Source organism: Perca fluviatilis, chromosome 22 (assembly GCF_010015445.1).
Source record: "Perca fluviatilis chromosome 22, GENO_Pfluv_1.0, whole genome shotgun sequence".
NCBI classification, from domain to species: Eukaryota; Metazoa; Chordata; class Actinopteri; order Perciformes; family Percidae; genus Perca; species Perca fluviatilis.
In genome coordinates, this window is record NC_053133.1 from 25668645 (window position 1) to 25692081 (window position 23437).

General features: G+C 42.2%; 2 protein-coding genes across 8 annotated transcripts in view; both read right to left on the reverse strand.

The window, feature by feature from the left end:
* Window positions 1-588: 588 nt before the first annotated feature.
* On the reverse strand, window positions 589-14626 carry pdha1b (pyruvate dehydrogenase E1 subunit alpha 1b). Of its 5 annotated transcripts, none has more exons than XM_039790597.1 (13): window positions 14447-14626; window positions 12289-12309; window positions 10306-10470; window positions 8917-8982; window positions 8557-8730; window positions 6772-6898; window positions 6587-6678; window positions 5140-5232; window positions 4886-5041; window positions 3547-3618; window positions 2901-2968; window positions 2132-2240; window positions 589-1130 (listed from the first exon to the last, which is right to left on the reverse strand). In XM_039790597.1, exons 1-13 carry the CDS (start codon window positions 14504-14506, stop codon window positions 966-968), a joined length of 1368 nt encoding a protein of 455 aa, XP_039646531.1. In that variant the 5' UTR covers window positions 14507-14626; the 3' UTR covers window positions 589-965. The 5 variants fall into 5 exon arrangements, with proteins under 5 accessions (XP_039646531.1, XP_039646530.1, XP_039646532.1 ...); XM_039790596.1 differs by having other exon boundaries at window positions 10306-10531; window positions 14447-14598; XM_039790598.1 differs by lacking the exon at window positions 12289-12309 and having other exon boundaries at window positions 14447-14625.
* Window positions 14627-15417: 791 nt separating this feature from the next.
* acot9.1 (acyl-CoA thioesterase 9, tandem duplicate 1) overlaps window positions 15418-23437 on the reverse strand; it is a 22582-nt gene continuing 14562 nt past the window's right edge. For all 3 annotated transcript variants that reach the window (XM_039790602.1, XM_039790601.1, XM_039790603.1), the window contains 6 exons: window positions 23403-23437; window positions 22227-22317; window positions 18306-18391; window positions 18095-18182; window positions 17482-17632; window positions 15418-16103 (listed from right to left, as the gene is read on the reverse strand). The exon at window positions 23403-23437 is cut by the window's right edge and continues 77 nt beyond it. In XM_039790602.1, the coding sequence (XP_039646536.1) occupies window positions 16048-16103; window positions 17482-17632; window positions 18095-18182; window positions 18306-18391; window positions 22227-22317; window positions 23403-23437 (507 nt within the window). In that variant the 3' untranslated portion in view covers window positions 15418-16047. The remainder of the gene's footprint in view (window positions 16104-17481; window positions 17633-18094; window positions 18183-18305; window positions 18392-22226; window positions 22318-23402) is intronic.

Below are 23437 nucleotides of genomic sequence, written 5' to 3' on the forward strand. Positions count from 1 at the left end.
CTCGTACGATAAGTGCGTACAACTCCAAATAAATACCTTATATGCAGCGGTGCAAGAAGCACTCTGATATTTATTTATTTATATATCTCTCACTCTCTTTTGACTAATTTATATATTGCGTGGCTGTATCTGTAATACACATTTGATTTATTAATTATATTGTGTATTAATAATCTCATTCTGTAAAGTAACAAGTATCCAATAAACTGTACATTTCCCTCTGAAATGTGGTGAATTATAAACGAAGTAGAGTTACTCGACCACATCCACACGTACCAAAACAAATGTTCACTCTCATTTTCTTTTCACCCTGGGACCCAGGTTTCAAAAAGAGTGAGTGTTCAGGCAGCGAGTTTACACGATTCATTTGGACGATTGGCCAAAACGATGCAAAACATGCGCGTTTACACCAAAAGTGAGTAAATGGACTCGTCCTTCGCCCTGTAGTGTTATTCCAGCTTCCATATAAAACCTACTGAACTTAAAACAGACAAGAGGAAGACTACGTTTTGTGCGTATAACATGTAGCCCTGGAATATTTAATACTTTTAAAAGTACACGCAGCGAACTCTGAAGACTCTGCTCGTACACCCCAAACATCTGGCAGCAGCTGACCGGGGCTCGAGGTCCAACACCAACCGAGTGGTGAGATTTACGGCAGAGCAAACTCACACAGACAGACAAAGAATAAATCTACATCTTAAATATTTCTATATAAAACTATAAATAAATAACACTGAGAGGTTTCAGGTCAAAGCTGAGTCCCATTAAGGTGCGGAATGATCTCAACATCGAGGAAGGAGGTGCTGGATGTTATTTCTTCAAAAGTCAGGGTGTCGGTGCAGCTAAAGGGGCTTCGTTTAGTGCTGGGTGGAAGGTTGGGGTGTGTGTGTGTGTGTGTGTGTGTGTGTGTGTGTGTGTGTGTGTGTGTGTGTGTGTGTGTGTGTGTGTGTGTGTGTGTGTCTCTAGCTGACAGACTTGAGCCTGGCCCAGGGGTTTGTCCCGCGGACGTCCAGCGGCGAGTCGTTGCTGAAGATGTGGTTGCACAGCTCCTCCAGCGGCGGCTCTGGGTCCGACGTCGCGTACTGAGCCGCCTCCTCCACCTCCTTACGGATCGCAATGTCAATTTCCTGACGGGACAGAGAGGAGTCAACCTTGAAAAAAAAAAAACTTGACGCTTTTGATGTCTTCCCCCCCCAGTACGTTTTTGCCATTTCCAACGTTTTAAAATTGTAAAATTTTTCTTCTACACATTTTCAGCGCTCATTTCTACATCCCATATTTTCTGATATAAAACAAAAACTGGTCGTTAACACAAGGGTTAAAGGTGCAGTAGGTAAGACTTATAAAACTAACTTTCTGTCATATTTGCTGAAACCTGACCCCATGTTCCAGCAGAACTACATGAAGCAGGTCATTAAAAAAATCTGGCTCCACCTACAGCCTGTAGTGAGATCTGCAAAAATCCACCGCTCCCTGTTCAGATGCACCAATCAGGGCCAGGGGGAGGGGGTTGTCTAACTGCGTGTGAATCACTGCTCATGCACACACATTCATTCTCCCTTGTGGGAGGAGGGGCTTAGAGACAGTTTTGGGCTTTAGCAGAAAGGTGGGGGTGGGGGGAGGGACTGAGAAGTTGTCGATGTTCAAATTTTTTTTAGCTAAAACCTGGATCTTCCCAGTCCTACCTACGGCACCTTTAAACCAGAGGTTCATAATTACAACATGTTAAACTACATTTTAAACCTCAAGTTTCTTCCTCTCACATTGTGATTGTTCACTATGAACTGCTACAGTTACTAGGGGTGTCAGGATTCGATTTAAACTTTTTATCCCCCCCCCCCACCACCACAAGGACAGCAATACCACAGTAAGAGCCACTAGACGGCTGAAGGGTAATTTACAAAAATCAGTTTGAGATTCTTACGAGTTTACGAGGTGAAACTGAATGCACCATCACGTGTGTTTCATTCTGTAGTTAGGATTAGTGGGTCTTTGTTGTTCTGATGTAAGTAAATTGTATATTTTAAACATTTTTGTATAAGATTATTTTTTGGGGGCATTTCTGCCTTTAATGGATACAAGGTGTGTGTGTGTGTGTGTGTGTGTGTGTGTGTGTGTGTGTGTTCACCTTGAACTCCTCCACAGACGCCATGTTGTTGCTGAGCATGCGCTCTTTCAGCATGGTGATGGGGTCACTCTTACTGCGCACTTCCTGAATCTCCTCCCGGGTGCGGTAGCTACAGGAAGTTGCATCACACAGTTAGAACAAACGCCAACTGCCCTGCTGGCTCATTAACCGGAAGAGATACCAAACCAATAACCTACATATGTCTTAATATTTGACTGATGAGCTCATAATATGAGCTAATAAAATAAAAGTAAATATTCCATTTACAGTTTCTAAAAAATAAAATAAAAAATAAGTCGTAGCTGGTCGGGGTCTTTTTCTTCTAATTTAGCTTCTTTTACAATTTAGTTTAACTTTTTATTGAAGTTTGCAATTTTATAAAAGTAATTTTATGCACATCCCACCTTCTGGTAGGTGCAGGACAAATTAAAGTACTATAAACGAAAAAAATGTGATGTCCGCAACACTGCTTTAAACTCCCATATTTAATATCAATGCAATGTAAAGCAAAGAAGACACAGTAGGGTCGAAACGTTGCATTGATATTAAATAATCAGAGTTTAAAGCATTGTTGCAGACATCACATTTTTTTTCATTTACAGTGCAGACAAAAACACCAACAACAAATGTCACGAAACTGAAAAAAAAAAAAAAGATTTTAAGAAAAAAAAAGAAAAAAGAAAATCCTTTTCTCATCTCTACACTTGAACCAGAGAAGAAGAAATATAAGAGGATCAAGTCCTTTAGGAGCTACAAAAAGGTTTCTCACCTGACGCCCGGGTCACTCATGCTGTGTCCATGGTAACGGTAAGTCTTCAGCTCTATTACAATGGGACCCTGAAACACACGATAGGTCGTATTTCTCACAGCTGGCTGTAAACCTTATAAAATAATCTGCTTTTTCTCTCAGAATTGGACTGACATTTTTAAGCTTTTGCAGCAGTACAAAAGATTTACATTCTCGGATTGCAAACATTTAAACTAGTTCAAACATGTACCAATACCAGCGGCCAACTGACACCTTTTTTTGGGCATTTTTGCCTTTATTGGATAGGAAAGCAGAGATGTGAAAGGGGAGAGAGAAGACCTGCAGGAAAACCGCCACATGTGCGCCCGCTCTACCAACTGAGCTAACCGACCACGAAAGACACTTTAAATACAGTCTGTATAGGCCTCTAAACAAGTTCAGGTACCGGAATCAGAAAAGAAAAAGTGGAACATCTCTACTTAAGTTTTAGTTATTTTGAGTTATATTTATTATTTTATTTAAAAAAAAAAAAGCTACAGGGAGATTCAGGGTGTGTCCTTTAAGCTTCAGGATAAAAACCAAACATTCATGTGATTAGAGAAAGCTAACGTGAGGCACAGAGGGAGAAGTTTAGTCCTTTCTCCTCACACAGAGCAGCTCGGCTCACCTTTCCAGACCTGCAGTGTTCTGCAGCAAACTTGAAAGCCTCTCGGACACACAGGACATCCATCCCATCCACCTACGGGACGAACAGACAACGGCAAACCGGTCAAAACAAGAGGGGACATTAATCCTTTTGCCATTATGCTTCACAAGACATTAACAGCCTTTAGGTTCAAAACCAGCTGTCTGGACTGTTGCGTGTATATTTTACATTTTATTTTATTAAGAACATCCTAGTGCAGATGCAGCTTTAAAAAAATAAAAAAAATAAGAAATAAGTAATTTCTGATGACAGTTTTTCCTCCCCTTCCTTTCCAGTGAAAACCATGCATCTCCAGATGTGTTGATGTTGAATGTCTGTGATAAACTGATACAGTGTTCCTATTAGGGATAGGCTGATTATCGGGCCGTTTGGCAGTTTGCACATTATCTGCATCAGCGTTTTATTTGCCTGATAACCGATAAAGTTATTGAATTAAAAAGTGGTCTACTTTGGCTCGGCTACAGCTCTGTGTCTGTCCCTCTTCAGATTCACTCACCACTGAGTCTGGCTTAATGCCCCCCCCCCCCACAACACTATCAGACTCTTACTGGCTATTATGTTCAAAGTTTCTCATTCATTAAATAATTTCTTAAAGCATTTAAACAAAAGTTTGTGTTGGAGGTTGTAACATTCCAAAAATCTTAATTTTAACTTCAAGATTTTCATTTTCACTGTAAATACACATCGGTTCCAAATATCGGTTATCGTGTCATTAACTATTAAAATCGGTATCAGCCGAGAAAAAAAAAAACAAAAAAAAAAAACACTGTATTGGTCAATCTGTAGCTCCTATGTGTTGAAAAAAAATTCTTCTACTTCTTAATCAAATAGTCTTTAAAAAGCCTCTACTATTTGTTTTTAGAGATGCATGGTTCTCACAGGACAGCGCTGCTCCAAACATGTGATTATCTTATAGAATATGATCCATTGCTGTAGATTAAACTACCCAACAATATTAAAAAATTAAAACAAAAAAAAGGCATTAAAATGAGCACAACCTTAAACATCTACAGCAGGAAAATGCAACAGACACATGAATGCAGCAGGAATATTAATCCAGAAACATCAGATATGATAACTCTGACAGGGAACATTTGTGTGCAGTATCATACATGAGCGTCAGACAGCTGTATGGATGCTCACACCTGCAACTGCCAGGGCGGGCCGGTAGCCTCGTCCTGTTCTAGTCTAGGTCCATACAGGCCAGCTGCAGCGTACGGTCCAACGGACACACTGCAGCTACCGCCTAAGACCCCCGATGGTTAACCCTTTTATGTCCCTCTCTGTGTTTTTGTCTCACTCTGATTCCCGGTATGAAGTCTCCTCTCTTGTAGTAGTCGGTGCTGGCTGACGCTCTCTCCACCGACGTCCCCATACCGTACTGATTGTTCTCGCAGGTGAAGATGCACGGCAGCTTCCACAGGGCGGCCATGTTGAACGACTCAAACAGCTGGCCCTGATTCGATCGGAGAGAACGGACAGGGGTTGGGTTGCGCGGAAGGTATCCATATTCATTTATTCTGGGATTTTTATAGAGCTCTGTAGGATATTTACCTGATTGGCTGCCCCGTCTCCGTAGAGTGCGACACACACCTGATTGTTGCCTTGGTACTGGCAGGCCAGGGCGATGCCGGCTCCTAAAGGAATCTGGACAATTCACAGCATCATCCAAATGTCTTGTAAACAACCTTTTTCGTTCAGCCTCTGTCGAAGTCTGTTTGCACAGAGAGTTTAAAATTTGAGGCACAATACATTTAAAGCTTTAGAAAAACTCATTTATGTGGCTTGTGAGGACACAAACGTGTGAACACACCAACATTGTGGGGACTCCCCTCCAATTTGGAGACAAAAAGTTGAAGTTACCGGTTAAATTTAAAAGGTTACGATTTTGTAGGTGGGGGGTTAAAGCTTTAGTGTGTAACTTTTTCATATTAATGAACGTCAGTTACATTCACATAAGGCTTGTATCATGTAGACGCACCGACAGTTTTGTCGTCATTACTTAGAATTCCTCATGGGGGACAGAAACTACGCACTATAGCTTCAACTAAAATCATAAAACCTGCAGATTATTTCTCTCAGATTTCATTGAAAGAGTTCACTTTGGTAGAAAATATTAAGGCTCAGCTGGTTAAGAGAGCTTAGTTCTCCATTTGAAAAAAAAAAAAAAACACCCCCTGCTATTTTCTTGAAATGTGAAAATTCCTGTGCAACGTTATCCAAAATGTCCTGTAAACATCCTTTTTTTTTTTTCTCATTTGCCTCCGTAGAAGTCAGTTTGCTTTTATTTTTTTCTCTGCTCTTCTTAATGACATTCGTTAGAAACCTTTTCTGGGACCACAGAGAGCTTTAGGAAGAGAGTATAACATACGATTTATATCGTTTTTGGCTGAACTATTCCTTTACAATCTGGGTTTATCGTCATGCCTTAAAAAGGGATACACCACCGTTTGTTGAAATAGTTCTTATCACGGTCTCCCCTGGCTGTAGATAGGTGGGCCAACGCATGTTTTGTCTCAGTGCAAGTAATAAGGTTGTTTTTTTTTTTGTCTTTTGTTGGCTCACTTTTACTCACAACATGCTAACCGGCAACATAGGATTCCATTCACTACGCTAAGCTAACTAGCGGCAGTGCTGCCGGTGTTGCACCGGACTAAAACAATGCGTGCGCAAAAAATGCGCTGGCCCACCTATCTACAGCTAGGGGAGACCCCACCTATCTACAGCTAGGGGAGACCCCACCTATCTACAGCTAGGGGAGACCTCACCTATCTACAGCTAGGGGAGACCTCACCTATCTACAGCTAGGGGAGACCTCACCTATCTACAGCTAGGGGAGACCCCACCTATCTACAGCTAGGGGAGACCGTGATAAGCCCTAGTTCAACAAACGGTGGCGTATCCCTTTAAAATCTGGAGACCACCTTATTGACGGTAAATAAAATCACAACTAAACATGTTAAAAATATTTCTGCAGATGTTTCCTGGGCTGCGTGTTTACCTGTGCTCCCACGATGCCGTTGCCTCCGTAGAAATGTGGAGCGTACATGTGCATCGAGCCTCCTTTTCCTTTGGCCACACCGCCTCTACGACCTGAGGAGGGATGAAGACGAGTAACGGCTCTGCAGGAGAGTCAAGAAGTACGATTCCTCCACTCAGATTTAAAAACAAAACTTCCCCTCTCACCTGTGAGCTCGGCCAGGATCTCTTTGATGGCGATACCGCGTGTGTACGTATACCCGTGGGCGCGGTAGGCGGTGATCAGGTGATCCGAGGGGTTGATGGCCGCCTCGATGCCCACGGCACATGCTTCCTGCAGGAGAAGACGAACAGGTAGAAGAACAAGGGTTTAACTCCCAAAACAAGGAGTGTTTAAAGTGCCCATATTATGAAAAAAACACTTTCTGGTGATTTGGGGTGTTCTTTTGTGTCTCTGGTGCTTCCACACACATACAGACTTTGAAAAAAATCCATCCATGCTGTTTTGAGTGAGATACGGTTTCTGAATGTGTCCTGCCTTCAGTCTCCTAGTGAGCTGGTCAAAATCGGCCTGTGACGTCACAGTCCGAAATGAGCTGGCTAACCACAACCGTTAGCTCGTAGCGTTAGCCGGCTAACGCTAGCATGCTACGTCGTTCTCAATAGCAAAGCACTGCTACAACACACACAAGTTCACCATAATCTACAAAAGAACTACTTACATGTGTGCCCTCATTTAGAAGTCTCCCAGCTAATCCTGCCTTGTAACTGACCAAAGTTGGAGAAACAGCCTCTTTTACTGTCTCTAGAGTTAGCTAGCTGACATGCTCTACATCTGAACTACTGCGCATGTGCGAGTGCAATCAAAGCTAGTATAGAAGAAGAAGATGAAGAGGTCTCACTCTGTAGCTAAAACAGAAACCAGGTGAAAAGAGGATCTGCAGCAGTGAGAGAGAGCTGTGCAGTACAACAACAATATGGTGTTTTTTGAAAATTAAACCATGTAAACCTATTCTGGTACAACCTTAAAATACAGTTATGAACCTGAAAATGAGCATAATATGGGCGCTTTAAGAAACAGTTCACCGAAATGTGTTTCTGAAAACATTTTAAGCGAGAAATCGGCCGCGCAGTTGCTGAATATTTCTGGGTTTTTTTATTGACAAAAAAGGTCAGTTTGAAAGATTAAGAGGTGTTCGCCATGCTTATCCCGCTCGTCATTTCCGGTAAGTGTTTTAACATAAGTGCACCGATTCGCTAGTCAAGGGCTAGCACTCCACCAATCAATCAATTTGGTCATTGAGTCCGACTGCCCGCTGGCCGATTCAACAAGTCAAGTCGGCCCAAATTAAAGCAGACGGCGACTAACACAGCGAACTGACTCGAGTCACCGACCTTGCCAGGGTGTCCGACGGCCGATATTCGGGTTGGTGGGTCAGCGCCTTAGTAGTAGTAGTAGTAGTAGTAGTAGTAGTAGTAGTAGATAACTTTATTGTCCCCGTTGGGGCAGTTGGGTTTGCGGCACAATCGCAAGGCACTTTATGACAAGACATCAGACATATGATACAAACAAATACTCCTTGCATCAGACACCGACAGACAAGACATGACAAATATACATCACACGCTACAGTACACTATACACCCTTGTGTATGATCAGGCCAGCTGGACGACTAGCTTATTCTGACTGATTTAAAGCTTTTATGGCTTGTGGTACGAAAGAGAATTTGGATCTGTTCTTTGTCAGAAGGGGTGGGCAGAAACAGAACCTTAAGAATGGTGGGGTGAAATGGCTGCAACAAAGAGGACTGATCACGAAAAAAACTGTTCGATAATGGGAGTAATCTGTTTCAGTAAAACAGGTGACTAAGAAAGAGACTTTTTTTTTTGTGTGCGTTTTTTTACTCGTTGCCAAGGGCTGGCACGCTGCGAGACACTCTGGACGGACTCAGCCCATCCCCTAATCGGGACATGGTTCTGTGTGGTCTCACCTGTCCATCATACAGGTGACAGAAGCCTCTGATGATCTTCTGTTTGTAGAGCTGATCAGCTTTGAGCTCCATGCGCCTCACGGTCTGCATGACACGGTAATACTGCAGCCCCTGGTCCCGAGTCAGCTCCGCCTTCAGCGGGGGGCCCTCCTCCAGACGGTGCACGTCGCATTTCTGCAGAGAGAGAACAGCCAGGAGAAAAAAAAAAAAACGTTATTTAATAGTTTAAAAAAAAAAAAAAAACGGCTACCTGTTGGGTCTCCCAAAACTAAAGTGGCGATTAGTCACGATCTGAGTTTGTAGCATTAAAAACTAAAAGTTTTTCTGCGCAGTCAGGTTTGATCTTCGTTTTCGACCCACCTTGATGTCAAAGGTCGCCTGAGAGGTGAAGTCAGCGAAGGAGCGGGAAACCACGACTCTGGTACCCTGGTGACCAAAAACAAACTTTAGTCATTAAGACACACACACACAAACATCTGAGCCACAAAGGAACATACACACAAGTCTTCAACACAGACAGGGCTGCCCTCCTCTTCACAGCAGGTGGTGGAGGAAGGTAAGTGGGGCTGAGGAGGTGTTGGTGATCAGGTTTGGAGGAGTTTTGGGGGGGGGGGTTCACCCTAGACTGGATTACAACAGCAGTCTGTGATGTAGGGAAGTCAGTAACCGGGTGGGAGAACACCACCAGCCGAGTCTTTCAAAAAGCCTCCTATCTACCAAGCAGTCCGGTCCAGCTCAGTTTGTATTAGTCAAAAGTTGTGGATCGTACCAACAGAAATGCTCCATTTCCCCCCATGTTTTCTCCGTTACCCCTCTGTTGAGGTACAGAGCTCAGCACACCGATCCAAAACTAAAAATGTGGAGCTAGAAACACAGTTAGCCAGCGATTGGTCGGCAGTGAAGAGGAAATCCAGCGAGAGCTGGATGGAGCCTAGGAAACAGAGCTAGTGTTTAGGGTCAGCTACATTAACTCGGTGGTTCTGGGAAAAAGTAAGTTGTTTGTTGCAGCCATTTCAGGAGTCAGCAGGTCACTGCTATACAATAAATTACTGAAACTGCAGGTATTCTGAGGAAAAACAAACCAAACCAATGCATACTTTTACATCAAGTCCATTACTATGATCAGGAATTATTTGCAGGACTGAGCAATATTTTCCAACATTACAGTGCCAACTTTATAAAACTTGAATCTGAGTAAATTTAAGTTACAGCTGTTAGGTTTTGCAGGTTTTGCTGCTTTTCTCTGCTTTGTTTATGTAATTTTTTTAAAATATTTTTGGGGTTTTGGGTCAAACAAAATGAGCATTAGAAAATGTAAGCTTTGGTTCAGGAAATCTGATTTCTGACATACAGTATTTAGACTAAAGAATGAATAATCTATTAATCCAGAAAAATAAAAACAAAAGTTTATTTCATGGATAGAAATTAGTAATTGTTAGTTGCAGATTTAGTTTTACAGTGAATGCATGAATTGATAAATGCAGGTGACTTAAAGACAAACACAAATATGATTTTCCGTTTAAAAAAAAAAAAAAAAAAAAAAGAGATTTTCCATATTTCACATCTTCAGTTTGTGATTTAATACATTTCTCAGAAATAAAACCAAAAGAGATTAAAGACCCAGAACCGAGAAATTATTATTAGTTATTAAAAAAAAAAAGCGGCCACAGTGGCTTGTAAACCCACAAGTTAAAGTCCCCCACCCGTTAGTGATCAGACACACATTAAGGATGCTACTCATGTTCTTACTGGTGTGTCTAGCTGGTCGGTCTGAGCGCTAACTAACTGTGCAGCAGGCGCTCTAGTACTGACTGGTGGTGGTTTAGGTGGTTGCCGCTGGGCCTGGGCCTGTGCCAAGGCGGGCGCCGACACCGGCGAAGTTACATTGACGTACTCTGACAGGTCAATCAGCAACTGGGGGAACACAGGAGCCAACCAATCAGACCAGATCACAGCCAGAGGAGCTCTACAGAGTCTACAGGGGAGGAGACATCTACAGGTGACAACAGCAGCGGCTAAACAGAGAATGGACACACACACACACACAGGATGACTTCTAGGGGCTAAAACAAGCAGAATACACACATGGAGTCTGGCACCAGCCCAACAGTGTCTACCCTTACACAGGATATCGTTTTAAAATCAGCACAACATTTTGAATGCCTTTAACGTTTGTATTAAGGGATCTGTCCTGTTAACATCTGGTTGTTTCACACAATTTGCCCGATTTTATCCAGGAAAAGCTCACACAATCAATTTTATATGCATGTATATATGTAAAATGTATTATATTATCACAAAATAAAAACTGACATAAAAAGAAGTGACAGACATTATTATCCAATCCTACTTTTAACTGGGCTGACAAAAAAATAAATGTAAAGTAGCTGAGCAATAGGTTAATGGTTAGAGGTCATGTGTACCATTTTAATCAATGCGTTTATGTGGACTTCTGAAAAGTTGTGGTTGTGGATCTTAATATAAATACACATTTTATTTATTAAGCAAAAATGACAAATGAAAACCTTGAGCTTCTTAACCAAGTCCGATATTAGAAAATATTTGTTATTGTATTTTACCCAAACTTTAAAAGAAACCGAGACAAAAGAACCAATGCTGGTTAATTATATATTTCTTTTTAAGAGATATAAATGATATGAATTATTGTAAATTTTTTCGAGACAAAGTGAATTAATCAAAGTAAATTCTTATTGAGAGTTAGTTTCCTGCAATGACTAGAACAGTAAATGTGCCAATGTTAAAAAATAAAACGCTGGAACAGCTTTCCGTCCAGATAACCAGGTTAAACCGTGCCATCACAGATTATACTAATAATAACATTATGGTGTGGTGAAAAAAAACAAAACAAAAAAAAAAAAAAAACACTGATGTTTGAAATTGACATTTTAAATTAAATCCAAATAATTAAAAAAGGAAAATTACACTAAAACATTTAAAAGTCTTGATTGGTTGCATTCTAAGTAAGAGAAACAATAACGTAAGGCCTATTGTTTTACTTCCTGGTTTAGAAGCACTTTAGAGGCGCTCCTTAAGGCGCTGACACACCAACCTGATAATCGGCCGTCGGACAGTCTGGCGAGGGCGCTGACTCGAGTCAGTTCGGTGTGTTCGTCGCCGTCTGCTTTAATTTGACTTGTTGAATCGGACTCAATGGCTAATCTGATTGGTGGAGTGCTAGCCCTTGACTAGCGAATCAGTGCACTTATGTTAAAATACTCTCCGGAAAGGACGAGCGGGATGAGCATGACGAACGCTTCTCAAAATCTGAGGAAAATCTTTCAAACTGACCTTTGTCTATCTGAAATGACGACAGATTCAGCGACTGCGCGGCCTATTTCTCTCTTAAAATGTTTTCAGAAACACGTTTCGGGGAACTATTTTCGTAAAATAGGAGATCGTATGCCGAACGAACCGCCCGCCATTATGGTCTGGCTTTGAAATTCGGGAGAAGCCAGACCCACTTCACGCGTTCGTCATTTCCAGTTTTTTTTTTTTGGGCGACAATAAAGATATTAGCGTCGCCTGTTGTCATGGAGATGTATTACGTCTTGTGTGGAACGTACGCTCAAGACTTCTCGGACCAACGGGAGCCGAATGATCGGTCCGACGGCCTTTTGGTGCGTCAGCGCCTTCAGGAAACATCAGCGCAGAGCGAAGGAAGCGTAGGACCGGACCTACACACCAACATCAGCAGGGCAACGAGCTGCTTACCTCGGACACTGTTTGGGCTCCCTAGGGTTCAGGCGAGGGGAGAAGGGGGGAGAGGAGGGAGAAAAGCAAGAAATGAATAGGGATTGTGGCGTATGTGTGCGTGAAAGAGTGATAAAGAGGGAGTGGAAGTCGGAGAGCGAAAGCAAAGACTTCTGCTTTTCCCAACACAAAGCTGTAAAAACAACAGAGTTCCTACAGTCACACACACACGTGTTTGTTTTTAGTCTCAAAGTTTGTTAAAAACTAAAATAACAGAAGTATAAATAACAAGTATCCTCTTTCGAAGTATCTATTGCGTACCGTTTTATCCAATTGGAGCTGATGTTTGCCAAAAATCACAAGACTGTAGGATCTCTGCTGCTACTGAAAAAACACAACACAGACACAACATGCTGTTGCCAAGGAGATAGCTTTTGCTATTGACCAATCACAGTGATTACAGGTGCACTGATGAAGCTTTTAACTGAACCCAATATCTTCTAATTCAAACCAATATTTTTTTTAAGTTTAATACATTATTTTTAATAATTATTATTATTATTAAGTTTTTTGTGCAAATGCATAATAGGTAGCTTTTCACCGACATGACACTGTTCGTTGCTTTGAGAATCTATTTGATAATTTTATTTCATGTAATTTGCCGTATTGTAGAGTAGACCCAAGTATGAAATATTTTGTTTTGGATTTCTTTGGATTGTGGCGACACCTGGACGCTGAAGTTGGCTTCCGATTCGGCAGTTAAAAGGCCCGGACACACCGAGCCGATAACCGGCCGTTGGACAGTCGGGCGAGGTCAGTGGCTCGAGTCAGTTCAGTGCCGTTGTGCGTCCGTCAGACTTCATTTAGGCAGATTTTACATGTATAAATAGGTGGGGCGGGCACTGCCGGCAGCCGGACTCAAATGACCAATCTGATTGGTGGAAAGCTAACCCGGAAACGGGGTGCAGGATGAGCGTGACTAGAGTCTCTCAAAATCTGAGGAAAATCTTTTAAACTGACCTTTGTTGATCTGAAATGAAGACCGATTCAGCAGCTGCACGGCCCATTTCTCTCTTCAAATGTTTTCAGAAACACGTTTTTTCAGTAAACTATTTTAGTACGATATGAGATCGTATTCTTAACGAGCCGCCATGACAGTCTGGCTTTAAATTTCCAACCCACGTGAAGCGTTCGTCCAATCAGCTGCCGGTTTAATTTCTTGATTAGCGCCGCCGCCTGCTGCTGCTATGGAGACGTATTACGTCTCGTGTGTTCTGAGGCACTTTTTTGGACCAACTTGGGGAGACTGATCAGCCCGACTGGCTTTTCTGCCGACGGTTGGCCTAAGGGGAAATTTAAGGGGAACTTAGAAATGTCCGATTCAGCAGGAAAACCTAGTTTACATTGCTGAGTGACTGATCCTCAGTTTTTTTTTTTTAACTTCTCACTGTATTGACATATTGTCATTAAGGTACATTATTAATTAGGTCTAAAAAAGATTTGTGAAAGCTTTGTCTATGAGAACGCAATAAAAAGGGAGATTTCAAATTGTTTTCCTATGTAGACCACATTAGACCAGGTCCTGATCCAAAACCACTATACCTAGACTTGTCAAATGTGGACTAAATTAGCCCAGGACCGTGGCTGCTGCCTTGGTCCTGCTCGACGCCCACCGCTACCATTATTAGGTCATATTTCTATTCCTTCCATTATTATATTTATGCAATATTTCGTTCTCTCTGCTAAACCAAAGCTAAATTTAGCATCGTGTTAGTTTTAAACCCCGATATTGGTCAGTATTCATCAAATCAGTGCATCTGAATCAGTAAAAGCTTTCTGATGAAGGCGCCCCCCATCACAGACACACAGACTAATTAGAGATCAATTACAGAGACAGAAAGTCAAATAAAGACACCGAAAGTGTGTAGCTTCTCAGTTCAGCCATGCCCTCGTTTAAATTACCTTTTTAGTCAACACTAAGCAAACACAAATTATATGCATTATATATATTTGACCACCACATGCAAAATGCAAAGCCAGAGATAGCCTAGCTAGCCCATGTGGCTAATATGCTACCTGCTCACAAGGTCAGCCCCAAGGCAAACAAAACCAGGCTAGCTAACTGTTAGCATCACTCAGAAGCGGCCCCCAGCTCGACGTTTACCCCCAAAACACTCACCACATTCCTGCCAGTGATCCTACAAAGTGCGTTAGAGATAATGGTTAACATATTTTTCATGCTACTGAAGCGACGAGCCGGCTCTGAAGGGATTAAAACGGTGGACGGTAATCGCTGCTGCTAGGTTCTAAATCCGTGTTAGTGTCCGTCTGAGAAATGGCCCCGGGTGAACACTGGCTGCAATGAACATCGGTTCCTCCGAGGTTTATATAGCTGCCCGAAATGCATTTTAAAATGTAATTCAATACAAAAAAACATCGTTGTTTACAATTAAAAAATGTATAAACAAAGGATAAAAACATTAATGCAAACCAAAAGAAGTAACATCTGGAAATTTAGTCATTAGGATTAATTAAAGCAACATATTTTAAGTGCTACAGGCAGATTAAAGATTACAAAGCAGGATATTTTAAATTGTTCTGTATATTTAGCAGTATAAACTCAGATTTATTTTGCTCTAGATTCTCTGACAGTTATTGAAAATCGTTATGGATGATAAGCATCTTGTTTATTTAAAAATAAATTGTAAATAAGCTGTAAAGCAGAAATATTTAAATAGGATATACATTAAAAATAATAATATATGTGTGTGATATATATAGATAGATAGATAGATGAGCATGATTGAGCTTGATTAATCTAAAATATATTTTTGTTCTGAAAAAAATATTTCTATTTCTTCACATCTCTTTTATGATGAGAAATTATATCACAACAGTCTCATTGTCTCGCTCATCAGTCTGGGTCGGTTGCAGTGATAAATAATGAAGTTGCTGTGAGTCTTTTCATGTGCGTTTTTAAATTTAAAGCCAAAGATGAGATAAATAACCTCAATGACATCACTATTACATCACTGGGGGTTATTTCCTCAAATGTGACAAAAGCTCCCTTTAAGTTTTATTTCATATTTACCCAACAAAGGTCTCTTGTATCAAACGTAATGAAAGCAAAGACACGAGAAGACTGTGAAGTCAGCATAAATAAGAATTCATTTATTGCATTTGAGTAAATACATGACGTAAGGCCAGAAAAATGCTCCCTCCTCCATCTCGCAGCAGCCTGACACATTCAGAATAAAGCTTGCCATTCATTATAAAATAAAAGTAAAGAAAAGTTGTGTGCGTATAAGCGACAGTGGAATATAAAAACCGTAAAGCAATCAGGAATAAATGAGGTTATGACAAGGCCAGGAAAACGTTTAAATGTTGAGAAGTTGTAAACGCTGACTGGCTGTCAAACGAGCCGCCTGGTTGTTGTAACCTTGGTTACAACTGTGAAACAAAGAGGAAATAAAATATACAGTAAACGATACCGGAACACATAAAGTAACAAGAATCAAACATGGTTACCATGTGGGGTCTGTAAGGTTTAACAAGGCGTGATGTAAAAAGGATGTATACTGTATGAAGTGCATTTATTCTTCTCAATTGACCTCCGACACACACACATGCACGCACACGCACACACACACACACGCGCACAAGCACGCACACACACACACACACACACACACACACACACACACACACACACACACACACACACACACACACACACACACACACACACAGAGGTTTTGGCAGGCAGCAGACATGTTGCGTTCAGGGCTCCACAGTCTGATTGAAGTGTCTCTTCCCGTCCAGGTAAAGCATCGACTCTGTCATAAAAACACAAAAACAACAGCATCAAATATTTTTCAGATTGTAACGTAATCTGACAATTCTTCAACCTGCAAGAGTCAGAAGGTTTTGTCATCTTTTTAACTTTTCTTTTCAGAATCAGAAATACTTTAAAACTTTTTTTCATAAAAAACAAAGGGAAAAAAAGCATTAATTTCTGTCTGTTTCCTGAGAGTAACAGCCCCCAATTTCACCCAATATCCCCCCCCCCATGCAGTGTTCATATTTACGAGTGTCTTACAAAAAGGCCAGTACAGTAGTGGAAAAAGTATTCAGATCTTTTACTTCAGTTAAAAGTAGAAATACTCTACTATGAGTAAAAGTCCTGATAAAAAATAAATAAACTGACACGGATGGAAGAAAACTGGGAGAAATGGACATTATTCAAGACGCAAAACAGCTAAAGGCCGGGACACATCAGGCCGATAATCGGCCGTGGGACAGTCTGGCGAGGTCGGTGACTCGAGTCTGTTCGGTGTCTCCCGTGCCGTCGTCAGTCTGGGGGTCTGTCGGCGTTCATTTTGGCCGACCTGACGAGTTCGGTCGCCGGCAGGGCAGTCGGGACTCACCCGGAAATGACGAGCGGGATGAGCGTGACTAGAGTCTCTCAAAATCTGAGGAAAATCTTTTAAACTGACCTTTGTTGATCTGAAATGAAGACAGATTCAGCAACTGCACAAACACACACACACACACACACACACACACACACACACACACACACACACACACACACACGGCCTATTTCTCTCTTTAAATGTTTTCAGAAACATGTTTCGGTGAACTATTTTAGTCCAATATGAGATCGTATTCTGAACGAGCCGCCATGACAGTCTGGCTCTGAATTTCCGGAGAAAACAAACCCATGTGACGCGTTCGTCCAATCAGCTGCCGGTTTTCATTTCTTGGGCAACATTACAGATTAGCGCTGCCTGCTGCTATAGAGACGTATTACGTCTCGTCTCCTCTCGTCTTTTTGGTGTGTTCTGTGGCAGTTTTTTGGACCTCGGGGACGCGACTGATCATATCGACGGGATTTTCTGTCAACGGTCGGCCGTCGGCTAAATGTGTCCCGGCCCTAAGAAGACTACAGAGAGGACAACTGATTTAGTGGCTGAAACTGAGGACACATTCCCACTTGGTATTAAAATCCGATCTGAGTGATCCGATCACAAGTGGACAGGTTTAAGTACAGGTGTGTTCCCACCTTTCTGCAAATGCATCCTGAGTGACTACTTGTTAGGATCTTACTTCTCCGCTCTATACGCAAACAAGCCTGTACATCATCTCCATTTGCATATAGGCGCTGTGTATGTGTGTGTGTGTGTGTGTGTGTGTGTGTGTGTGTGCGCTCACCTCCGTATGTCATTGGGATGATGTTGGGGACGTCGCGGTCAGAAAAGAAGGTGAAGTGGAAGACGTTGGTGGTGTTGTGCTGGCGGGTCAGAGGGTCAAACACCTCGCTGTGAACTCTGACCTGGATGTGATTCCCCTGTGTGTAACACACCTGAAAATACAAACACACACACACACACACAAAAACTGTGTGGTCAATCACTGAGAAACAATCACACATACACACACACACTGAGGCTACATCTACACGGCTACGTTTTCCTTTTTAAGCAGCGTTTTGAAACCTCTGTCCATGCCAGGGTTTTAGCTCCAGTAGCAGAACTACTCTACGAATCTTTTTGACCAGATAACCCAAAGGGTTTTTTAAGAAAAGGTGGAACAGTTACTGAAAGGTGTGTAAGCTCACTAAGCGATAAGACTCTGTTTGTGTCCGTCCAGACTACAAAGCAACCCCAGAGTTTTCAAACCAAAATCTCCGTTTTAGGGGCTCGGAAACACCAGCGAAGTGTGGACGAGGCGTGAATGTGGCAAAATATATTTGTTTGTTTTTTTAACAAAGACGTAGTGGTGTGGAAGTAGCCTTAAGCCTTCAGTATGCCTCAAACAATCAAACCTGTGATGAGAGCAGCAGCAGCGAGCCGATGTCCACGGGTTTCTGGAAGAGGATATCGTCAACAGCCACCAGACTGGGTCGACATCCTCTGCAGCACATACCGGGGAAGAACAACAAGCACTTTAACATCTTAAGCTTAAAAGCAATATTCTGCTTTGAAACATGAGGCCCATTCTCTCTTCAGCATCATCTTCTCTTAAAAAGCTCTCACCCGAAGGAGCAGGCGTTGGCCCAGCCCAACTCGTAGGCTTTCCTCATCAGAAAACCTCCAAATATCCTGTTGAAGATGTTCCTCTCCTGGCGCGCAGACACAGAGACACACAGACAGACACACACACACACACACACACACACACAAACCGGGGAAGTTATGAGGGGGTCGGTAACGTTTAACAAGGCATGATGTAAAAAGGATGTATACTGTATTAAGTGCATTTATTCTTCTCATATGACCTCCGACACGCGCACACACGCACACACACACACAATGCACTCCCTAGCCCCTTACCCTAACCTTAACCATCACAGCTAAATGCCTAACCTTAACCTTTACCCTAACCTTAACCATCACAACTAAATGCCTAACCTTAACCCTTACCCTAACCTTAACCATCACAACTAAATACCTAACCTTAACCCTTACCCTAACCTTAACCATCACAACTAAATACCTAACCTTAACCCTTACCCTAACCTTAACCATCACAACTAAATACCTAACCTTAACCCTTACCCTCACCTTAACCATCACAACTAAATGCCTAACCTTAACCCTTACCCTAACCCTAACCATAACCTAATTCTAACCCTAATCCTAAAACCAAACCAAGTCTTAACCCTCAAACAGCCCTTTAACCTTGTGGGGTCCAGCATTTTGGGCCCCACAAGGCTGTGCAGACCCCACAAGTACACTGTATTCCCCGTTTTTTGGACCCCATGAATATAGTAAAACACACACACACACACACACACACACACACACACACACACACACACACACACACACACACACACACACACACACACACACACACACACACACACACACACACACACACACACACACACACACACACACACACACACACACACACACACAGCTTCTTGCTCCAGGTTCAGAGGTTGTGAGACCTTTTAAACCGCAAGTACACACATTTCTGAGGAATGTCTAGTCTATCTAATCCCTCACATACACCCACACACATACACACACACACACACACACACACACACACACACACACACACACACACACACACACACACACACACACACCCACACAAAAGAAACACACCCACACACCTGAGCGTGTTGAATAAGAGAGTAGTGTGCCATGTGTTAGTGGGCGTTAAAAGACGCCAGAGAAAGTCTACTCTGCAAATGTCTATACGCTGTTATATAAAATGATAGAATTACATTTAGAAAAAGCGAATAGATTAGTTTCTGCTGTGTTTTTTTTTCATGCAAAAAGCTGCCTTTAGTCACCAGGAGGACCGCAGATTAACGATGCTACTCTCCTCCGGCAGCCGGATTGATGCATTCGCATAATGGCCCCAATAGTGCATTGAGATAATGAATGGGACATAGAAACTAATCTGCATACCACCGTTCAACATTCAGCGGGCACATGCACTCGCGACGTAAAACAAAAGAAGGATTGGACGAGGTGTAAACGATTTGTTTGCGGGAGCTGCTCACAGAAACCTCCTCCAAGGTTTTCTGTTGAACGACACGCGGCGCAAAGATGGAGAGATGAATACAAACTTTGTATTGTTGCTCTTTTCTTTAGACAAATGCGATACTGTAATCATTTGCAACATCATTTGTGATTATATTTACCCTTTAGTTCAGGGATCTTCAACAGGGGGGTCCTCAGAGTCAATGCAGGGGGGGCTCCAAATTATTGTTAATTTTGGAAAGGTTTTTCAGAAATTTAAAAAGTCCTAACATGAATCCAACATATTTTAAGCAAATATAAATCCCCACTGCTTACTGGCCTAGGTGGTCACTACGGCAATCCACAGATGCACTTCATTCTAAGGATTCACTTTCCCACATGCATGTATGTTTTAACATTAAAACATGATTTATAAAACCATGCCAACAATTAGGCTATTTTAATAGCTTAGCATTAGGTGTAAATCACGTTAAAAGGTATGTATAAATGCTTTAGGCCGCCATTCACGTTATTGTAGGCTCAGTTTATTATGCAACTTAATTTTATACAGTATATGTAGTAGGGGGTCCCTGCTCCATCTCACTTTCAGTTAAGAGGTCCTTGGCTTAAAAAACGTTGAGGACCCTTGCTTTAGTTTACTTGCCAAAATAAAAATGCTGAAATTGATTGTTCTTTTAAGAGGAAATAGTTTCACACCTTTTAGGTTTTAAGATGCTTACAACTCAGAAAGAGATAACAGATAAATCAGGATAAACGTAAAACCTAAATATTCTTTTGACAAAACGGACAGCAAACTAACCAAAACAAGACAGCAATTGTTTGAGATGTTGTCCCATAGGCTACGGTACTTTCGCTTTGCCATGGACTACTACTGCAACGAGTTGCGTGAAAATATATTTTCTAAATCTAAATAGCACATTTTACACCGCTAAGACCATACCAGTTGGGGTGCCTGGGTAGCTCACCTGGTTCAAGTCCGACCTGCGGCCCTTTGCTGCCTGTTTGAGCTGTCCTATCAATAAAGACCTAAAATGCCAAATAGATCATCTTAAAAGGTCCACTGTGTAGGAATTTCTCTAGCGGTGAAATTGTATTTGGAATTCAAGCGAATAGTGCTCTCTAGCACCTCGCTTTTTCAAATGTGTGTTGCAACTACGGTAGCCGTTATGTACCAAGAAGCTACGACAACATTTCTCCCGATTTTCACTTTTTTTGGTGACGAGGAGTCCTTCTCCCGTGGCTCGGCATAAGTCCGATCCTCCGTTATGAACTAAAGGGCAGTGCAGGCTTTCAAATGTTGCCAGGACAGCGAAAAGCGCCTCTCGCTGATCTCCTTCTCCGTTTCAGCTGGTTTCAGTCACGTGACGCTGACTCTGAACGAAAACGCGTTGTGGATTAGCGAGACAGGTACGCTAGTGCTCTATGTCCCTCTCAGCCATTAGAGTTTTTCAAAATGGCGGAACGACATGGAAGCCTCCTTGGACTCATGCGTCCGACGTAAATACAGAGAAGAAATTCTTCGCTTACGAGGATAAGTCAGATCATTGGCAAAGGTCATTTTACACCAATGAGGACATATTTATGAATGAAGACATTGATTTGAGCTACTGAAATACTTAAAACACTACACAGTGGACCTTTAAAAAAAAAAAGGACTATACCAGTTGTACGTAGGTTCAAGCTGTAGGATAAGCTAACCTGGCTGTGTGTGCAGGCTGGTATCCATTGATGTCCTTGCAGCTATAGAGATGGAAACGCGTTAACAGCCCATCAGCACCAACAAGAGGATACAGACGGCGCTCTTGGGCGTGGGATTTAGAGAAAATAGTACCCCAAAAGAGCCTGGCGGACCCAGTGTTAAGCCTCATTCCCACCAAGCGGTCCGGTTTAGTTCAGTTCGTTGGGTTATTCTTGTGTTTCCATTGTCAAAAGTTCCAGATGGCACCAATAGAACGGCGCTTAAAGCTCTAGTTCGTAACTTTTAGATATTAATGAACGTCCGTTACATTCAAGCAGTTGCCAAATTAGCTGCTACAAAGCTAATTAAGACGATCAGCTCCACACAACTCTCTCTGTGTTTCTCAGTATGTTCAGAAGATTGTGGGTGCGCGGTCACGGAAGGCTTGTATCATGTGGACGTGCCGACAGTGTTGTTGCGGGCAGAAACCACGCGCTATAGCTTTAAGAGTACCGTCTGTGGCGGAAACGCAAAAACCTATCTAGTGCGTAGTACGTGTCCTGCTGTTCTGAAGGTACTTAAACGAGAGCGTTTTGATGGAAACGCAGCTTTAGTGGCTGGTGGATTTTAGGATGAACTGAACAGACTGTGGTGTTTCCATCAAATGTGAGAAACAAAACCAAACTCAAAGCACTGTCAAAGTAAAAAACAGTGGAGGGTATAATTTCAACTAGTTCTCCGTACGAGGACATAAAGATGCTGTTTTCTGCTCTCACCTGAGGGTGGCAGATCTCCAGTCCTTTCACTTTGGCGTCTTCCATCCACACTGAGTTTGGAGGCAGAATTCTGCTCCGGAAACTAACCGTCCTGCAGAAGAAGAAGAAGAAGAGGAAGACGCAAAGAAATACTGAATACACCTTAAAATAACATACAAAACAATCAAAAACTTTCAGAATTACACCACAGCCTGAGCACGACCCTGCAAGCTCCCACATCCTTTGACTGTGTACAAACTAAGCATTACATTCAGCAATTAGGTGTTAAAGCCGAACTGTAGAAATATTGTGAGACAAAAATCTTCTTAGGCGATGTTACAGAATGTACATGTCTCGTTTTAAATGTTGCAACACAAAAAAACTATACGATTTTGTTCCCAAATGTGACAAACTCCAACCAATAAAACCGATACCTCCGATACCAGACTTGTAGGATTGTTATTGACCCCATTTGGAGGATAATTTTACATTTAAAAGGAACATGCTGACTTATTGGGACTTATTATCTTATTCACCGTAACCCCCAGAGTTAGACAAGTCCATACATACCCTTCTCATCTTCTTGCGTGCTGTAACGCTGTCTGACGGCTCCAGCGGCATCAGCCCATCACAGAACAGGCAGGTGAATGGTTCCAGTAATCCTACTGCTCCCAATAAGTGACAAAATAACGCCAACATGTTCCTATTTCCATGTTGTGATTTGTATAGTCACAGCGTGTACAAAAAACAACGTAACATGAGACACAGCCGTCTTCTAACCGTAAACAAACCGGGAACTATATTCTCAGGTGGAAGAATATAGTACTTGGGCGGAGTGATATGCTGGCAGCAAGCCTGTCTGAGAATATAGTTCCCGGTTTGTTTACTGATAGAAGATGGCTGTCCATGTTTCGTTACGTTCGCTAATGACTCTAATCACAACATGCTGTAAAGGGCACATGTTGGAGTTATTTTGTCACTTTTGTCACAATTCGGAGCAGTAGGCTAGTTGGAACCATTCACCTGCCTGTTCTGTGCTAGGCTAGGCTAGCGGTGGGGGCGTCAGACAGCGTTACAACACACACAGAGATGAGAAGGGTATGTATGGACTTGTCTAACTCTGGGGGTTACGGTGAATAAGCTAAATTCCCAATAAGTCGGCGTGTTCCTTTAAGTCTCCCAGAATGTGAGTCCTACTTTGTGTCCAGCGTGTTGAGGAACAGACTGTGTAC